Genomic DNA, 18,848 nt, shown 5'->3' with positions numbered 1-18,848 from the left:
GCTACACCAAAAATAAACATGAAGAGAAAAGGTGTCCAGTGTTTATGTAACATAAACAGTTTTTTCATTTATAAGTCGCTCTGGAGTATAAGTCGCAGGAACTGCCAACCTATAAAAAAAAGTGCAACTTATAGTCCGGAAAATACAGTACTAACCCCTAAGAATCCGTCTGGTGGCCTGTATACTATATAGGATACTATGTATATACAAAAACGGTTGCTTCCATTCCTACTTTACCACCATGGGCAAGACCAAAGAGCTGTAGTCCTACACAAGTCCTGGAATTGTCTACAAGAGCATGAAGACTAATTTGCGTGTGGATGGAATACGAGATATGGATGAGGAAGCAGCCCAGAAGGACAATGGAGGAGCTGGTTGACAATCAACCAATTAACCTAGAGGGGGGAATAGAACCCAGGTCTCCTAGCTCTGTGGCCAGCGTGCTAACCACTCTCCACCGTGCACCATAAAGTGAAAATATTAAGAGAAAAAGTTGTACAAGAAAAAGTCATAATTTTACAAGAATATAAATATCAAAGTCATAATATTATGACTCCGGTTTCCTCCCACATTCCAAAAACATGCTAGGTTCATTGGCCACTCCAAATTGTCCATAGGTATGAATGTGAGTGTGAATGGTTGTTTGTCTATATGTGCCCTGTGGCCATGTCTAGCCCTTCCTTAGCCCACCCCCTCCACAGGTCAAATAAGTACCCAACCTTTTCATAGTTGCCAAAGGGAATGCCTGTAACATAAAGTTATTACTTTTGAAATCTTGAAATTGCAGAAAACTTTAGAAAACTTTAAGGTGGACTTGTGGGACTCGGACTATCGTGCCATCGTGCGTATGGCATTTGTGACCTTGGGCAAACGTAATAAATTAAGTGAAAATTCATGGTAAGAAAAAAAACAAAACATTTTTGTAAAATCAGGGTAGGGAAGAAGTTAGAATATTATAGCTATAAAGTAGGGATGTCACATATAAGTTAGAATATTATATGTATAAAGTAGAGGTGTCACATATACATAAGTTAGAATATTATATGTATAAAGTAGGAATGTCACATATAAGTTAGAATATTATATGTATGTGTAAAGTAGAGATGTCACATATAAGCTAGAATATTATATGTATAAAGTAGAGATGTCACATATAAGTTAGAATATTATATGTATAGAGTAGGGATGTCACATATTAGTTAGAATATTATATGTATAAAGTAGGGATGTCACATATTCGCTTTTTTGCTGAAAAAATATTGACCAATTCTCGATTTCCGATATCAGCCAAACCGATATCAATATGTGTAACATGACGTATTTCCTGTGGCAGAATGAACACGTATGTCTTGCATACAGCAATTTTTCATTATCAGGAAAAAATTCTGGCACCGCATTTTAATGCTGATATCGGGCCAATAATTATCGGCACCAATAATTATCAGACATCTAAAGTATAAAGTCAAAATATGTGATAATGTCATAATAAAAATTATGAAAAGGAAATGATTTGAGAAGAATGCTGAAATATTTGAAAAATGTAAAAAAAAAAATAGCAAAAAGTGTTCCCTTACAGAATATCAAAGTGGCAAAGTGCATCCTTTCATTTTTCATGAGGTGGCCCTCACTGGAAAAAGTTAGGACACCCCTGATCTGGGACCAATTCCTTCATCATCCTAAAAAGATGTCTTCCTCATATATAAAATCAGCATGCAGGAGATGAAATACTTATTCAGTACGCGTGTTAGCGGTACTTTGATCATCTCCAGTAAATAAGGTCAGTGTGGCTAAAAAGTAAAGAAAGAAGGCCGGGCTCAGACTAATTAATGGTGCGTACGGCATGTCGCACCCCCTCCCCAGCTCACCCTGGTCCACCTCCTCCGCGCCGGCCTCATCCTGCTTTCTTGTGCTGCAGAGGGGAACGCCGCAGGGCACATCTTCTGCTACGCTAATCGCATCTGACTGCTCCCCGGCAACTCAGCCAATCTAGGCGGTGTGACGCTGCAGTCTCAAAGTCGTACACCCTTGCCGTTCTGCCGTGCCCCCGCTCTCACCCCCCCGCCTCTCCCACCCCCCCATCCACTCCACCCTGCCTGCCAGGGTCTGCACGCGCGACACTGGAGGGTGGAAGTGGAGGGGTGGGCATTACCGCAGGGATGGCTGAAGTATAGCCCCCGGGCCAAGAAGAAAAACATGGAGAAAAAGCAGCAGCCTATAACATGAAGACGCTTGCCTTTACGCCTCAACTCTTTCACTACTCCTGCATATTAATGCCTCGTCTGTACAGCCTTAGCCCTTCTACTTTATTTATTGTACGTTTCCAAAAGAAGACATGTTGTCCTTTGTGGCCTGCCATGCCCAACGCTGAAGGCATCCCAGATCCGGGAGTGATTAGTTTGTGTTTGGCTCATTTCAGATGCTGTTGTTGTGTAAAGATCAGCCAGTGGATGTGGCGTGCATATAAGACAAAGGGGGAGGGGGGGGGGGGGGGGGGGGGGGGGAGCAGGAAGCAGGACTGATTGCCGCACAGCATTTGCATCAGTGATGCAAAGCCAGCACGGTCTGTCTAATGAGCTCAGCAGGTCCTGATCCATCATCAGTGACAGCACACAGCCCCCCCACCCCCCCTCAGGAACACCATCAAGTGGAGCACGGGATGGCAGCCCAGTCCTGAGGAACTGGAATCACTCTCGTTTATGGCGCTTAATTGGTGATAAGTGAAAAAGTAGGATTCCTTATTTATAAATGGAGTATTTTGGTGCTTACATCATAGACAACCAGTTGAACATCATTAAAAAATCAGCCTGATTTATTCATGAATACAGGGGTGTCTGTCATCACGTTGTAGTGATCCAATTGAACAAAAAACTACAGTAATTTTACAAAAATAATGTAAAAATTTTAAGAGAACAAAGTTGTCGTTATGAGGAAAAATAATATCATTTTAGTCGCATAAAGTTGAAATATTGACGAAAAAAGGCGTCATTAGACAACAACAAGGTTGTGATTTGTGGTTATAATGAATGAAGTCGTAATATTATGGTAATGGTATCATGCATAAATAGTGATGAGGTGATGTCACAATATGGGGATGGAATTATTAATTATGTTTACAATAATAATAAGAAATAAATCAATAATACTAAATAGAGATAAACATCACATTATTATGGGAATAAAGTCATAATTTCAAGAGGAACATTTATTAAAAGGAAGTTAAAATATTTGAAAAAAAATAACAACACCAGAAATGAAGAAGCTGTAATAGAATAAAGAATATAATAATAAAGAATAATAATATAATAATAATATATAATATATATAATAATAATATAGAATATAGAATAGAATAAAGACATTTTCTTCTTAAAGGTCATATTGTAATGATGAAAAATTACAAAATCTTAATATTATGAGGTAAAATATTTATTAAAATATTTATTCATTTTAGTATTAAAGAAAAAAAAGTCATAATATTATGAGAAACAATATAATTCTTAGAAATTTAGGCGAGGGGAAAAGGTTATAATATCCATAATATCCATCCATCTCTTTTCTATGCCACTTGTCCTCATTTGGGTATGCTGGGGCCTATCCCAGCTGTCTTTGGGTGAGAGGTGGGGTACACCTGGACAGGACTAGACCATTTATAAAGATTATTTAAGAACAAAGTGGAAATAGTTGGGGGGGAGAAAAGCAAATCGTAACGTTGAAAGTAATAATATGTTTTTTTTACCGATGTAACCAAGCTGGGTGTCGACAGGCTTCTCTCACGGCCCCCCTCCTGCTGAGAGCATCCACTCCATGGCATGTGCGGCAGAGATAATACGATGATGTCACCGGCATGCCAGCACCCCTACCATGAGACATTCCATCTCCCCGACCAAAAACATCCACACATCCTGTTCTTCACGTGACATTTTCCAACACCAGCACATCTTTTTCAGGCGCCTTTTGTTTGATGCGCCTCTTTTGTGTTTTGTTTTATCTCGCTCTTTGTGATGGACATTTGAAGGTTCTCCCTCTTCCTCCCCCAGAGCCCTTCCAGACATTCCTGGGATACCTCAGCCCCTCGCTGTGGTCAACAGCAGTCACCCTGGGGGTTGAGCTATCAAAGGAGGTCTCGGCGTATCACACGCCTTACGAGGCAACAAGGCTGCCATCTTTGTGCTGCGGTTAGACGCTCACCACCACAGCGGCATGGAAAAGTAGGATGGACGCAAATGACACATTCCTAAAACATGCTAGCTTCATTAGCCACTCCAAATTGTCCATAGGTATGAATGTGAGTGTGAATGGTTGTTTGTCTATATGTGCCCTGTGATTGGCTGGCCACCAGTCCAGGGTGTACCCCGTCTCTCACCCGAAGACAGCTGGGATAGGCTCCAGCACCCCCACCCTAGTGTGGATGAGAGGTATGAAAATGGATGGATTTCATTTCATTTTATCTTTCATTCTATGCTACTTAAGTGACATTATTTTTCCTTATAATATTACAAGTTTATTCTTGGAAAATTGCACCTTTTTTCTTATTAGAACCCAACTTTTTTGTCTTAATATTTTCATACATAGTCTTCATTCTCACAAAATGATGGCTATGTTCTCCATTTTTTGACATTTTCTAACTATTTGGAAATGTGTTCTTGTAAATTCTTCCATAACTTTATTCCCATATTATTTGATTTTATATATATTTTTTTCTCTATATATATATTATATATTTTTTTAACTACATTTCAGTTGTTTGTCACAACTTTCTAATATTATGACATTATTCTTGTCAAATTACTACTGAGTTTTCCATTTTTGTCCTTTGTTTTTTTTTCTTTTCTTCTTTTTTTTTTTTTTTTTTACTTATTTTTGGGTAAATAACCCTTAAAAATAAATGTCAAAAATAGCCACCAGCCTCAAAGGGCCACCGGGCAGCACTTTGGACACCCCAGCATCAGGCCTTTTGTTATGAGTGAATGACGACAACAGAAGAGAGAAGACGAGCGTTATTGCAGCTGAAACTCATCCATGAGTGACAGTCGTCAGCATCGCCGGCTGGCTGATTAAAGGAGGGCAATTTGGAACTGAATTGAAAGTGTTGGCGCTTGTGGGAAATGCATTGAATTTCCCTTCAATGCGTAATCTCTTCAACGCTACAAGACTCTGTACCTTTTCACTTCCTGGTTGCTGTACAGCGTGTCCAGGCTGAGTTCTTATAAAATGTACTTCTGCCGCCTTGTGGCCGTTTTTCTGTCTTAACTGCACCAAACATGCTCTCTTTTATCGTGGAGGTGCGTCATCTCCTCTTTTTGCCTCTAGCGCAAAAAAAAAAAACATAAAAGATGTATAAATACTGCAGATATTTGGTAGCGAATGAGTTAAACAATTCACACACAAAAACCACGCAAACGTTTATGATCCTGCCTTCAGAAATCATTGGAATCATGAATCAGCAGGAACCGGAATCCCAACTGAAATCCTTCAAATTCAAATGATGCCCTACCCTAGACTTGCGGCATAACTATGCTAGCTAGCAGAGAACTACACAGTCTACCTCTGATGACATCATAGATGCGTGACTTCCTCTCCTGTTTCTGTGCAAGCTAACAGGATGCTAACAAGGATGTTTCCTGATGAAAATACATACAGAAGACAGTTGCACTGATGCGATGTATTAAAACCACGAAAAGACGTGTGCCATCTTGAAAGCTAACTGGAAAATGTCCACAAATCCAGGCGATATTTCGGCGAAAATGCCAACCGAAAAAGACGCTAACTGGACCTCACACGAGCTGAGGTTCCACCGTATCCGTCCTCACGTGGACACGGTCAGGTGGCTTTCAAACATCGCGCACCCTTCCATTGAAGTGCAGCGTCCATTAAAGACAAAGAAGAAGTGTTCTTGAAGTGCAGCTTCTCCATTCTCATCTTGTGTTTGATTCCCGGTCTTCCAGCCAGGAACTAAAGCAGAGACCCAGGGAGCCTCTGCAGGTAGCGTGCAGGCAAGCCTGCTGCAGCAAGCATCACTCTGATCATCCTGGCCTCCTCTCTCCCTTTGTTCTCATCCATGAAATGCTCTGTCCTTGCATCCCCACGGGGGGGCACGGCGCACCCCCATCCTCTATGTATTCTTTCCCGGGTCAAAAGGCCACGGACCTTGAGTTTTCCCCCACTGCGGTCTAAAAAAAGCCCAAAGGAAAGAAGCTAATTCTCACTTCTCCAGCTGACTCCACGTGAAACTTGGAGCAGATAAGCGACAAGGAAGCCACCAACGTGTTGCAGGTATGAAAGATACTTTTAAAAAAGGGAAATATATTGTCTTTTAATCCTCTGAGTTTCTCTTGTCTTGCAAAGCATCCTCCCATTGTTCTGCCCACTCCTGCCTGATGGGCAGAGGCTGGAAAGGTGCTTTCAAGTCCTTTCTATTTTTACTCAGCCAAAGGGGAGAAAAACAAAAACAAGCCATAAAAGCCGCATGGCCTCCAATTAGCACATCAGAAATGACACAAAGACGGAAAGAAAACAGCGTCAAAAAATGTCTTCAATAGGACGCCATTGATGGCGCACTTTCAATACCGACCCAAAGACGAAATAACCACTTCCACAGCAGCAGGAGTACGCGGTACAACATTTAAGGATCATTCCCAGAAAAACACTCACATGCTACAACGCTGGGGGGTCCAAACTGTGCCCCCCAGCTCTTCTTTATTGGCACACGTTTAATATTAATGACATCCAGTGATGGGCTAATTACTTTGTGAAACTTATCTTTAATAGTTACTTCCCCAATTATTCAATTTCATTTGCAGAATTTCATGTATTGATTAATATTCATTTATTATTTCATTTCATTTACTAGCCCACGGAACATTCTAAGAATAGAATTTAAAAAAACTAAAATAAAGAAAAATTGTCATTGTCATTTCATGAAATATTAGGCCAAAATATTAAAAGGAACATTTTTTAATCTAAGGAGAAAATTCATTTTATATTATGTGGAAAGATAACATTATTTTAGTAGTATAATTAACTTATTTTTAAAGTCATAATATTATGAAACACAAACAAAATAACACAAAAAACACAAAAAAGTTGGCATTTTTGGAAAATTAGGTCAGGGAGAAAGTTATATTATGACAATAAATTTATAATAGTTATAGTAATAATTCAAATACATTGTGATGATAATAGTAGTATTGTACACTGGTCACTAGGTGTCAGGAAGGAAGTACACACAAATATACTGTACTATAGGGGACTATAGGGGTGTTATTTAATGTCTAGAGTGCTCTAATTATGTCAATACACATATTTAGAAGGTTGTTTTCTATGCTCTAACTACAAATACATTCCATGGAACCAATTAGCTGCCATAAACAAGAGATGATTGCATATGACAGCCATCAGCTTTGTCAAGGCTAAGATATGGTTTGTTTGTTTTCATTTGTTACGGTCATATTAAGCGATATTAATCATATTAACTTAACGTATCAACCTTTTGGTCTAATAAATCTGTAATGAATTGAAATGAAAATAGCTAGAGCTTTTCTCAGCAATTTTTAGCGGCGATTAATTAGATCAGTTAATTACCAGTGATAATTAATTAATCGCTCTCGCTTTGTTTTCATCTTTTGACAGCACTAGTTTTGTTTCAGACACTTTAGCGCATATTAAGCATGTAGACCTTGCACATGTACACCAAAATATGATTTATGCTGGATGCGTCTTTTTCTATAAGGTTATTGCACTTCGTGTATTAAAGGGTGGACACCCCAAAGCTGCAGAAAAAAATTGCTTTTTGACATTTTTTAATCATAAAAACAATGTTTGTAACTCTTTGCTACTGCTACTTGTTATTCCACTCGCTAACGTTTCCTTCCCTGACACACTCGCCCCCAAAGACTTACAGCGATATATATTCTATTTTTAATAAATGTATATCTCATGTCACTCGCCACTTCATGCTTTGTCACATTTTTCCAATATATATTTCAATATATATGAATGAATAAATCATGCTTTTACCTGCACATTTGTATGTATTTTTTACCTAAATGAAATATATTCAAGCATAAAATGAATTTGGGAAGATGCAATCAAAGACCGAGGCCTGGATATACACATAGCATAATCATCATCATCCAGCAAGTCATAGCAGCTAGCTCTTCGCCCAAATAACAGGAAACTTTACAAAAAAACAAGTGTGTGCATGTGTGACTATTTATAGTATTTACATCTTATTTTCGTGTAATGGTGTTATAGGGGTGTTATTTCATGCCTGGAAGGCTCTGATAATGTTCATGTCTGCGTATTTAGATGGTCGTAAACATGTTTTCTATGCTACGTCAATAGCGTTCTGTTTACAGATAAGGAATCCTACTTATCACGGTCTTTAACCAAATTAAATGCAATAAACGAGGACCCTCCCCTCCCCCCACAGATGGGTTATGTGTCCATGAAACACAAATGAGTCGTGTCCCTTTAAAAAAGTACTGTACTCCTAATCTCAACTCCTGATGTTGGCAAAAGACCCCGTCACACAAATGGCCTCTTCCATTCACACCTCTCTACCACCACGGGAAAGACTAAAGAACTGTCGACCTGCACAAGACTGGAATGGACTAGAAGAGCACCAGGATCATTTGGATAAGGTACAAGAAGAATGACAGGGTTGATGATGTCAAGGGAGCTGGGAGCACAGTCCATTCATTGACTCTTCATGCCATTTCCAAGCCATGCAGCTTGTGTTTGGAGTAGATGAGCCACATGACATAATCCCCCAGGTCGCTTGGCAGCAGGATGCAAGACAGAAAAGGCAAAGCTTTGATATGGAGGAAGCTTGCAGGGTCTCTTACCGAGTTCACTTGTGTTGTCTCCACTCTGAGAGACGTGTCCCCCACTGGACGGTCCCGGGGTTCCTACCGAGGGTGTGGAGTGGGCGTCGTCCAAGTCTCTCCAGGATGCTGGGTTCTGAGAGGTCAGGGAAAGGTCCGCACACCAGGGGACAGGAGATAAGGAAACAGAGTGAAAAGACAGGAGGGAGAGGGGGAAACAGATGAGGAAGGTCCAGTAGGTCCAGTAAGAGGTCCATTATGCACTTTTACAAAGTCAAGTGTCATTAGCATGAGGCAGAGAAGATTACCATTCTGCCTGTGGTGGACTTTTAAGAGAAATATTCCACTTGTAATGTGCAGCATGTGAACCTCACAATGTCCTGAGACTTTCTGCCAGAGCTTTCAGGGAGGACGCTCGTATTTATCGGCCGCTCAGACAACTAGAAGCCGGAGACAAACAGCAGATCTGCCTCTCCAGCCTCTTCAGCCTCTTAGCGTCAGCTGTTTGCCTGATGGTGATCAGATGAAGAGCTCGGCAGATGACAGCAAGGAGCAGCAGGACAATGGCGGCGCCTCTCATTCATGCCCCTTTTCTTAGCGGGGCAACGAAGAATGAAAAGAGCTCTTTAAACGCGGCTCCTTCAAGAAACGCCATGTGTTTACACGTTTATCAAGCTAATGAAGGTCTTACTCCACGTCCCAGCTGTTCAAACCCAATGAGAAGGAGAACGGGAAGGTTTAGCTTGGGTGGTAGCGGTTGGCTCACGGCATTCGAAAAATATAGGATTAGAAGAAAACTAAAAATGATCAAACATGGATAAATCAGCAGTATTTTTACAAGAGTGAAGAGTGAAGATCTAACAATGTTCTAATATTCTGAGGAATTTTAGTACCATAAAGTTTAAAAATATTTGAGAGAAAAAAATATTTTTTCAGAGAAACAAGCAAAATTATGTTGACATTTTGGGAAAATTAGGTTGCGGAAAAAAGTTAGAATATTACGACACTAAAGTCAAAATATTGTGGGAATAAGTTATAATTTTGGACACAAAAATAACGACAAAAAAGCTGAAAATGTGACAAAAAAAAAACAACTGTCATTTTACAATGTCAAAATATGAAGTGAAAAAAGTGATATTCTAATGAAAAAAGTTACAAGAATACAGTGGTAATGTTAAAAGGAAAAATTATTTCATTTCATAGTCACAAAAAGTTGATTATAGAAAAATGTTTTTTCAGAAACAAGCAAAATAATGTTGGCATTTTTGGAAAATTTGTTTGCGCAGAAGAGTTACAACACTAAAGTCAAAATATTGTGGAGATAAGGTTATAATTTTTGACACAAAAATAACAACAAAAAGCTGAAAAAGTTACAAAAAAAGAAAACAACAACAGCAAAAATTAAAAAACAGCTGTAATTTCACAATGAATATAAAAAATGTTGTGATATTACAAGAATCCAGTGGTATCATTATAAGGAAAAATGTCATTTTAGTAGAATAGAGTTGAAATATTAAATTATATTTTTTAAGTAAAACACCAAAATAAAGTTGTAATTTTTGGAAAAGTACTTCATGGAAAAGTACATTTACAAAAATTATTTTAAAAGAAAGTTGAAATATTTGGTAAAATAAATGAAGTAATCATCATAAAGATGGAATGCCGTTTTTTTTCTTGAAAAATATATAACTTGTTAGCATATGGACTTGTGTTGCTTTACAAAATAGCAAAGTGGCTCGTGCATCCCTTCATTTTTCACGATGAGTTTCTGGCTACGGGGGTACGGGGTGGGGGGGTTGGGCATGGTTGCTATGCTACCTGCTAACAACTTCAGTAATCCCTCTTTTATTGCAATTAATTATTTCCAGAATTTCTTCAATGTAGGATTCCTTATTTAAAATTTTAATTTAATTTAAAAATATTCTTGTTGTTACAGCATATATTTTTCAACATTTTTACAACCTTCTAAAAATGGTTGAAAAAACAGTATTTGTTATATAATTATGATCGTAGACATATGAGAAAATAAGACAGGAATTAGGCATAGCACAGGTTGCCGTTGGGAAATTCCCATTCCCACAGAGTGCTCTCTGTGGTAGCTCCCTGTATTGTCTCATCAATGAAACATTACATGTTTTATTAATTCATATATTTTGGAAAAACCACAATAGAGTGAAGACGAGAAATGTAAAGCGCAAAGTAGCGCGGCACGACAGTACTCTATCAAGACACACATGCCCACAAGGATGGCAGCTAGTCAAATAAAACCAGTTTTACAAAAGCAGAAGATAATTCAAAGCTTGTGCATCTGGAAAACAATCAAGCGGTCAGAGAGCAGTTTAGCCACCCGTTTTCTATGTCGCTTCCAGTCGCTATCCAGTAGTAAAGATATGATGTACGGTAAATGTTCACATCTACGATAACAATCAAAGTCTATGACATGCTTCCAATCAGTTGCAAAATGTGACACATTCCCTCATATTACGGCGCAGCCCAAATCTGATAACAAATTATTGGCAGCCATCTGTGTCGTATCCATGGCTAGAATTTGGCCTCATTTCGTCAAAGTCTGAAGGGGTAGTTGGTGAAAATACGAGCCCTGGTCTGTGACCCAAAAGACTGGCTCTGACCCAAATAGCCAGCCCCCTGAGTGTTGGACACGGGGTTCACTGACTGGGATGTTCATCCCGTCACAGCGGACGTCGCCACCAGATTTCATGTTGATTCGTCAAACTGGTGGCAGCAAAAAGTTAATATGACCCCGAGTGAGTCCGTATTGGTAAAATGTATTTTTTTTAATAGCACAGTTTTTGGTTCTTTGGCTCGATTTTGGCTTCTTTTGCAGCCATGATGAAAAGAAACAAAAGAAACCAAGGTGGTGTCTGTGTTGATCTTGCTGGCAACGATCGGGCCTTCAATGAAGGTAAAAGTAAGCTTAAATGTTTAATTTTCCCTTTCATTCATCATTTCTATACATTTACAATTGTTTTCTGCGTAAAAAACTATAATTATTAACCTAGAAAAACAAGTTTTGTGTTAATAGTTTTGGCTGTTTTCTGTAGTAGAGTCATTGAATTTACATGATTTCTAATGGCGAAAATGGATTTGGTTAGAGCGTGTTTTGGTTAGAGTCGTACCCTCTGGAATTAATGACACTAACCAATAGGGGTGTAAGAAAATATAGTTTCGGCGATATATCACGATACTTTGTTCCACGATACTGTATCGATATTAAAAAGTATGATATGGATATGTTTAGGCATTTATCATAGACTGTATATGGTATTTATTCAAGTGCAGACACGGCAAAGTTTCATTTCTGATTTGAATTGAAACCTACGATCGTTAGGTGGCAGCACTTACGTAGTCAATTAGGCAAGGACATTGAAGGAGATTGACGAGTGAAACGTCCTCACACATAAACACAGTCCAACATGGCAGAATGCCAGCACATAACAGCGGCCCCTGCGGCGTACAAGGCTGAAGTGTGGACACATTTTGGATTTCTACACAAAGTAGGGTGTGCAGAAATGGACAAAACCCATGCCGTTTGGAAAATGTGTCGTGTTTCCCGAATACTTTATTCGTGAATCTGTGAGTCCACTTAGCGAGACACCATGAGGACCTGCCGCTAGCAAGCAATGCCAAGGTCCTTTTGTATACTACAAAAGTAGTACTGTGATATTGCAGGTATTTTGTTTTTCAAATTGATATCACTATTTTGTTAAATAATGATTATTTCAAGCATCCTAAAAGGACCTTTTACTGATGTTAGTAACTTTGTTCCACAAAAATACTCTTCTGATGGTGGATAAGTCAGGGACTGTATACTCTGCATTTTTTCACAGCTAATAAAATGTGAACATTTGAGCAGGATCTTGAGACATAATTTAATTTATTTGTTTTTTATGGGTTTTTTTTTGTAAATTTAAAGCTTTATTTATCCAAATGCTACACTTTAAGTTTTTACAGAGGAAAGTTTGTGATACAGCATAACATACTGTTCTAATGGAATAAACATGTGTTTAGTAAGTGCATATTGCTGGTGTAATTCAGTTTTTCCAGGAAATAATCTTTAACTACAAGAAAAACCAAAAAAATATCACCTTGTTAACAGTATCGTGATATATTGTGATATATCGTGATATATCGTATCGTGAGCCTAGTATCATGATACGAATCGTATCGCCAGAGTCTTGCCAATACACACCCTTACTAACCAAGGTTGTAACTGTCTTTTATTGATCTCCAAGAAAACCCATTCACACCATCATTGACGAGGCAACGCTACACATGCCAAACATGGCGAGACATCCAGCAGCACCTTCATAGGGATGTAAAAGTCCAATTGTAGAGAGACTTTCTGGACATACCGTATACTATTGCAGTATAGTGTATTATAATATAGTCTTATTTGCACAGCAGCTGATAAATTTGCATGTCTGAGTTTGAATCCCAACTGGAATGATGATCACCATCAATGCTTATGTCCACCACAGCAAATTGTAAAAAGTAGTAACAAAAGCAGCATAAAGCCAATTCAGTCAAATCATAAATCCCAATATCTCATTCAGCCATCTATACTACAAAGGATTATACATGATGTGTACTACACGTGTACTCACATGATCTCCGAGGTTGGTGGAGGACCCCGACAGGTCGTCAAAGTCTGACTTGCAAACGTCTCGCTCCTCAATGACCAAGTCGATGGGCATCTTGCCCTTCAGGCAGCTAATGTAGCGGTGGCAGAAGTTGTCACAAAGCTCGTGCACCTGCAAGGAAAGTCCAATATTATCACTCTCATCAGCAACTGTCAGCATTCTAGATACTAGTTACACTCTAGTTACTAGGTTACATTCCCCACCCTCCATATGTAAATATGGGAGAATCATTATTTACATACCTTCAAATGTGTCAAAGAATTGGGATTTCATTTTGTGTGTCGCTGAGAGATGTTTCATGAGGGCTTGTGACTTGCCCTCATACTTTATATTGACTAGCTATTTAGCTCCCTGTGTTGTAGGAAAAAACAATGAAGCCACGTGCAGATGCTTGATATTGATATCAATGCATAATTGTCTGCCACAGTTTACTGTTGTGATGTTTAACATAAGAGCTCATTCCATTTCCTCTTACTGGAAAATAATTCTAATGTTAGCTCCCAACAGTGGATGTTCAAGTTTGTCTGTGGAATTTTTAGTCCTTATTCCAAACTGGAATATTTTCAAAGCGAGAGAATAAAAACCTGTTTTTAACATTATTAGAGACCTCAAGACATGAAATAACACCCCTATAGTCACCTTTACACTCATATTGGCCAAAATAGTAGCCATAATAAGATCAAATAAAACATATAATACATAATAAGACTTGTGCTTGTGTGTGTTGCTGCTAATAAATTACCTGCTTATTTAACACATTCACTAAGTTTTACTAAGTTATTCATAACTACATACATACATGCCCAAAATCCCTTTTAGTTCCCACATCTTAGAACTAAGGTTGGAAAAGTTGTTTTTTGTACCTTTTAAATGGAATAAGCTTTTCTTCCAACTCCTCATGGATACGTTGACTTAAATTGAATGAAATTATTGTAAGTATTGCACTACACGGTTTATGCATTCTGAATGCAAATGTATCTTTGAAATGGTTGTTTTCATTGTTTCATGATACTTTTTGCCAATATTAAGCATTTTCAAGCATACAAATGGTCAAATGAAGTAAAATACCAGCATAGTGTTGTATTTAGATGGCTTTTGTATGCTCTAACTAGATTCCATTTATAAAGAAGGTATCTCACTTTGCGAAAATTCACTTATCATGGCAGGGTCTGGAAACAATTGACCGCCGTAAGCCTGGGATTTCTGTATATGTATTTTACTTCATTTATCAATTTTGATGTTTAAAAATAGGCCAAATTTGCTTAATTCTGCATATTTTATGACTAATAATAGTATTCAACCACAAAGCAGCATATATTTTGGACAAACCATTATAGAGTAAAGCCACAAAATGCAAAGTGGATTACTGCAATACAGTATGTGTGTATATATATATATATTTTTTTTGTTTTTTTTAAATAAATACAATAAAATATAGTAAATAAAAACTATCAAAAAAATCAAAATGATACTGACCTTCTCTAATTCCAGTAGATGAAAGCGTAGAACTTGGATGGCTTGAATCATCTAAAAAAACAAAAGAAACCCGCCAATCAACAACATGCATGAACTCTTTTAAGCAAGCGGGGGCAGGAAGGGGGTGAGGGGGCTCGTTTGATACATTTTCGACATTAAAGATGCAAAAAGCAGGCCAGTGTAAGTGACAATATTTAGAACTATATATTGTTGCAACATGTGTTCATATGGTTTTAAAGGAAAATAAGATATAAGACAAATAAAATTATAAATAAGACAAAACTCACCAAGTTATCCAATTCTGGGTTGGAAGAAAATAAAGGTTTCTCTGCGCGGATCTAAAGTGGAAAGGAAGAAAATCAAACAATCAATCCATCAGGTCCCTTTTCTCTTTTTATGGTGTTATTTGTAAGGCTGATGAGCTGATAAGATGTATATGGTGTTACATACAGTAATCCCTTATTTTTACTTATTATTATTACTTCCACGCCAAGTAGAATTCCTTATTTACAAAAGCTGTATTTAATTAGGGCCTTATTAGAGACATAACCTATAGTCACCTTTATGTCCAATATCGTTGACGTAAGAAGAGAAAATAGGACATACACACGTTTCTGCAGAGTACTTCCTGTGGTGGCGATTGTCTCATCAAAGTAACATTACTGACCCCTACTGATCAGTGTAGAATACTACATACAATCACAATGTCTTTCAATTGTACTTTCCTCTGTATTTTACTTTATTTAGTCATTTTTTATGCTTGGAAATGCTTCATTTAGACCAAAAATTGGTTTAAATATGCATATTTTAAAATAATAATAATAAAACAGTCAAATATAATAAAACAGTCAAATAAGTTGCATTATTTATGAATGACTATAACTGTGATAGAGGCTAGCGGTGGAATTTAGCTACAACTGCAACATATATTTATGTGTCATCGTTAAAGCTAAGCGGTTAAAAATAAATCACAGAAAAGCTTTGGGGGACGTGGAGGTTCTTATGGGTTATTATAATTGTAATGATTATTATTTTTCTGTATGTTTACCTGTTTTGCAAAGACTGCAATGTCTTCGTTGAAGGAGTCCGAGGAGCAAACATCTCCTCCCGCCACTCCCGGTTCTCTGGGCGTGCACGTGGCCAGCTCGCACTTCTCAAACACCAAAGCAAGAAGCGGAAATAAAGGATGACTGCAACAAAACAACAATTGTTCAATTTCACTGTCTACACGCGGGTGCAGTGCATTTACATCCATACAAAGGAATATATAGGGAATATACACACACGTTAGCTATTCAATTTGTCACGTTTTTTTGTTGAATTAAATAAAGCATTTTGAAAATGACGTCATAGAACAGAAACAAACTTTATAAAAAAAAACCGGGAAGACAAAATAATTTGTGTGCAAAAAAATGCTGCTATTCGTCATTAAAAAATAAAGCACAGTTTATGATATATTTAGTATCTCCTACCGCAGTATTGTGACCTAATTGTGTATGTTGATATTGCAGTTATGATCATCGCTGAATCGACGCACCCATAAATTTGGTCCTTGTCTCTCTTGAGCGCGTCGTTGACGGCGCTGCCCATGCTGCCGCCCATGCTTCCCGCCATGATGCTGTGCGGCGCGTGGGCTCCGTAGTGCTGCGTGGGATGCGGCGGGGGCCCGTGGTTCAGGTGGTGCACCTGGGCCAGGGGCCGCGGGGCGTGCGGGTCTCCGTACATGGAGGTGGGCACTCCGACTCCATCCATCCCACCGCCGTAATGAGACAGCTCGTCGTACTGGCGGGAAAATCATAACCATCAAAATAATTATATTATATATATATATATTAAATATTTACTCTTCTATTATTATTCTATTCAACTTCCAAAGTGTGTGTGTGTGTGTTGTGACTTACCCTTTGCGCCATCGCTGTGCGCAATTTCCAAGCGCGTCAAAAAAAGTGACTTGAAATGCTGTGGAGACTTTAAAATCCCTCAAAATATCAATTTTAATCCAGATAATAATTGTAGTCCTGCACGGGAACCAAAAGCGATCAAACACGAGAAGGAAGCATCTTGTGTCCTTGCCAACTTGTTGATGACTCCTGCGGTTCCCCACCGGGGATCAGAACATGTTAGATGTTTCCTGGCTGAGGGTTGGATTCCTTCTTCTTCATCTGCTGCCGCTGCCGCCTCCTCAAGGCTTCTCTGGCCACAGATTGGCCGAGGAGCAGCTTATAGCCGGGAAGATGTGGAGGGTATGCTAATGAGGGACCTTGGAGGAGACTGCCCATTTTACCTCCCGCGGCGTCAGTAAGCGTGACTGCTTCCGGGTGACCATTTCAAAATAAGATACTGATAGACGCCGTTTCACGAGGTGCAATTTAGAAGATGCTAAAAGTAATCTGCTGCAGGTCAATATTTGCTAAGTGTTTTAGCTGACATAGCTAATGAGTGTAAAGGGGACTTTTTTCCACTTTCTGACGTATAGATGTTAGTAGTGTAGTCACAATGTTGTATTCACCTGCTCAAGGATGCTCTGCTACACAATTTTACAGCTTAAAGTTATACTATTCAATGTGATCCTGATTTCCTTTAATGGCCTGTGACTGCCTGCACTCAGTAAATGAGACCCTATACTGTACAGTATCAGGAAGTCCTCGGGAGCACTCGGGAGTGAGACCAATCACAGTGGAGTGGGCGTCCCTAGACGAGATCGGGTGGAGTAAAGTCAATAAAAGCAGGAAGTCCATGGAAGTACTGCAGGTGAGTCCGCAACGCAATGCAAAGTAATAAATAGTGTATTAAATATTAATACAAATATTAATGCAATAATAGCCTCGCTGCTATTATTGCTTTTACTTTGAAAAGGCATACATCATTTCCGGCGTGTGTGTTGGCAACTTGATGATGCAGCCAACATGGATCTTTGTGACTGCGGGCCTCTAAAACATGATCATACCAGCACGTTTAATAAGAAGGCATTGTTTTTATACTTGGTAGCTCAATGTCATTCAGAAATATTATTAATGTTTGATTTCTTTTCATCAACACAATAATATATTATTTTGTTTTACAAATGTGTTATTATGTGATTATTATTTACACATACACATATGTGTTATATATTACTGTACACGTTATTCATGCGTTATTACATGATTGTTTACACACGTGTTATTATGTCATTATTACACATATATTGAGCATGTCAGTATATTGTTATTGTCACATTTTTATGGACACATGAAATATATATTATTATGTCACATACAGCATATGTTATTGTATTAACACATATTATACATTTATGTGATTGTTCACACGTTCTTATGTTACTATAGACACATATGTTATGAATATATTACTTTACACATGTTATTAATATATGTTATAAATCGAATGAATGTCATATGTTATTATATTTGCACATACCTGTATGTTTATGAATTTCTTATGTTATTATACACACATATATTATATGTATGTAATTGTTTTATTATAACCAAATGTGTCATTAATATGTGATAGCCGCAAATGTTACTAATATGTTATTATTCTGTTATTAACACAAAGGTTATTAATATGCTATTATTATAGCATGCTGTGTTGTTATTGACACACATGTTATTAATATCTTATTATTATGTTATTACTATATTATTATACACACATATATTATATGTATGTAATATTATTAACACAAATGTTATTAATATTTTATTCTGTTATTAATGTATTATTATTAACACAAAGGTTATTATCTGTTATTATTATAGCATACTGGAGCCTATCCCAGCTGTGTTGTTATTGACACACATGTTATTAATATCTTATTATTATGTTATGACTATATTAGTATTAACACAAATGTTATTAATATTTTATTCTGTTATTAACG

General features: G+C 37.9%; 1 protein-coding gene across 2 annotated transcripts in view; it reads right to left on the bottom strand.

Annotated features, from left to right (window-relative positions):
- Positions 1-17,190, bottom strand: part of meis2b (Meis homeobox 2b) — a 30,104-nt gene extending 12,914 nt beyond the window's left edge. For both annotated transcript variants that reach the window (XM_058089508.1, XM_058089499.1), the window contains exons 1-7: positions 16,864-17,190; positions 16,500-16,744; positions 16,011-16,152; positions 15,250-15,300; positions 14,963-15,013; positions 13,451-13,597; positions 8,847-8,961 (exon numbers count right to left, since the gene is read on the bottom strand). In XM_058089508.1, the coding sequence (XP_057945491.1) occupies positions 8,847-8,961; positions 13,451-13,597; positions 14,963-15,013; positions 15,250-15,300; positions 16,011-16,152; positions 16,500-16,744; positions 16,864-16,875 (763 nt within the window). In that variant the 5' untranslated portion in view covers positions 16,876-17,190. The remainder of the gene's footprint in view (positions 1-8,846; positions 8,962-13,450; positions 13,598-14,962; positions 15,014-15,249; positions 15,301-16,010; positions 16,153-16,499; positions 16,745-16,863) is intronic.
- Between the last annotated feature and the right edge of the window lie 1,658 nt (positions 17,191-18,848).

Source organism: Doryrhamphus excisus, chromosome 1, assembly GCF_030265055.1.
Source record: "Doryrhamphus excisus isolate RoL2022-K1 chromosome 1, RoL_Dexc_1.0, whole genome shotgun sequence".
NCBI classification, from domain to species: Eukaryota; Metazoa; Chordata; class Actinopteri; order Syngnathiformes; family Syngnathidae; genus Doryrhamphus; species Doryrhamphus excisus.
Note: the sequence above shows the minus strand (reverse complement) of the source record. Positions and strands in the feature narration are given on the sequence as shown.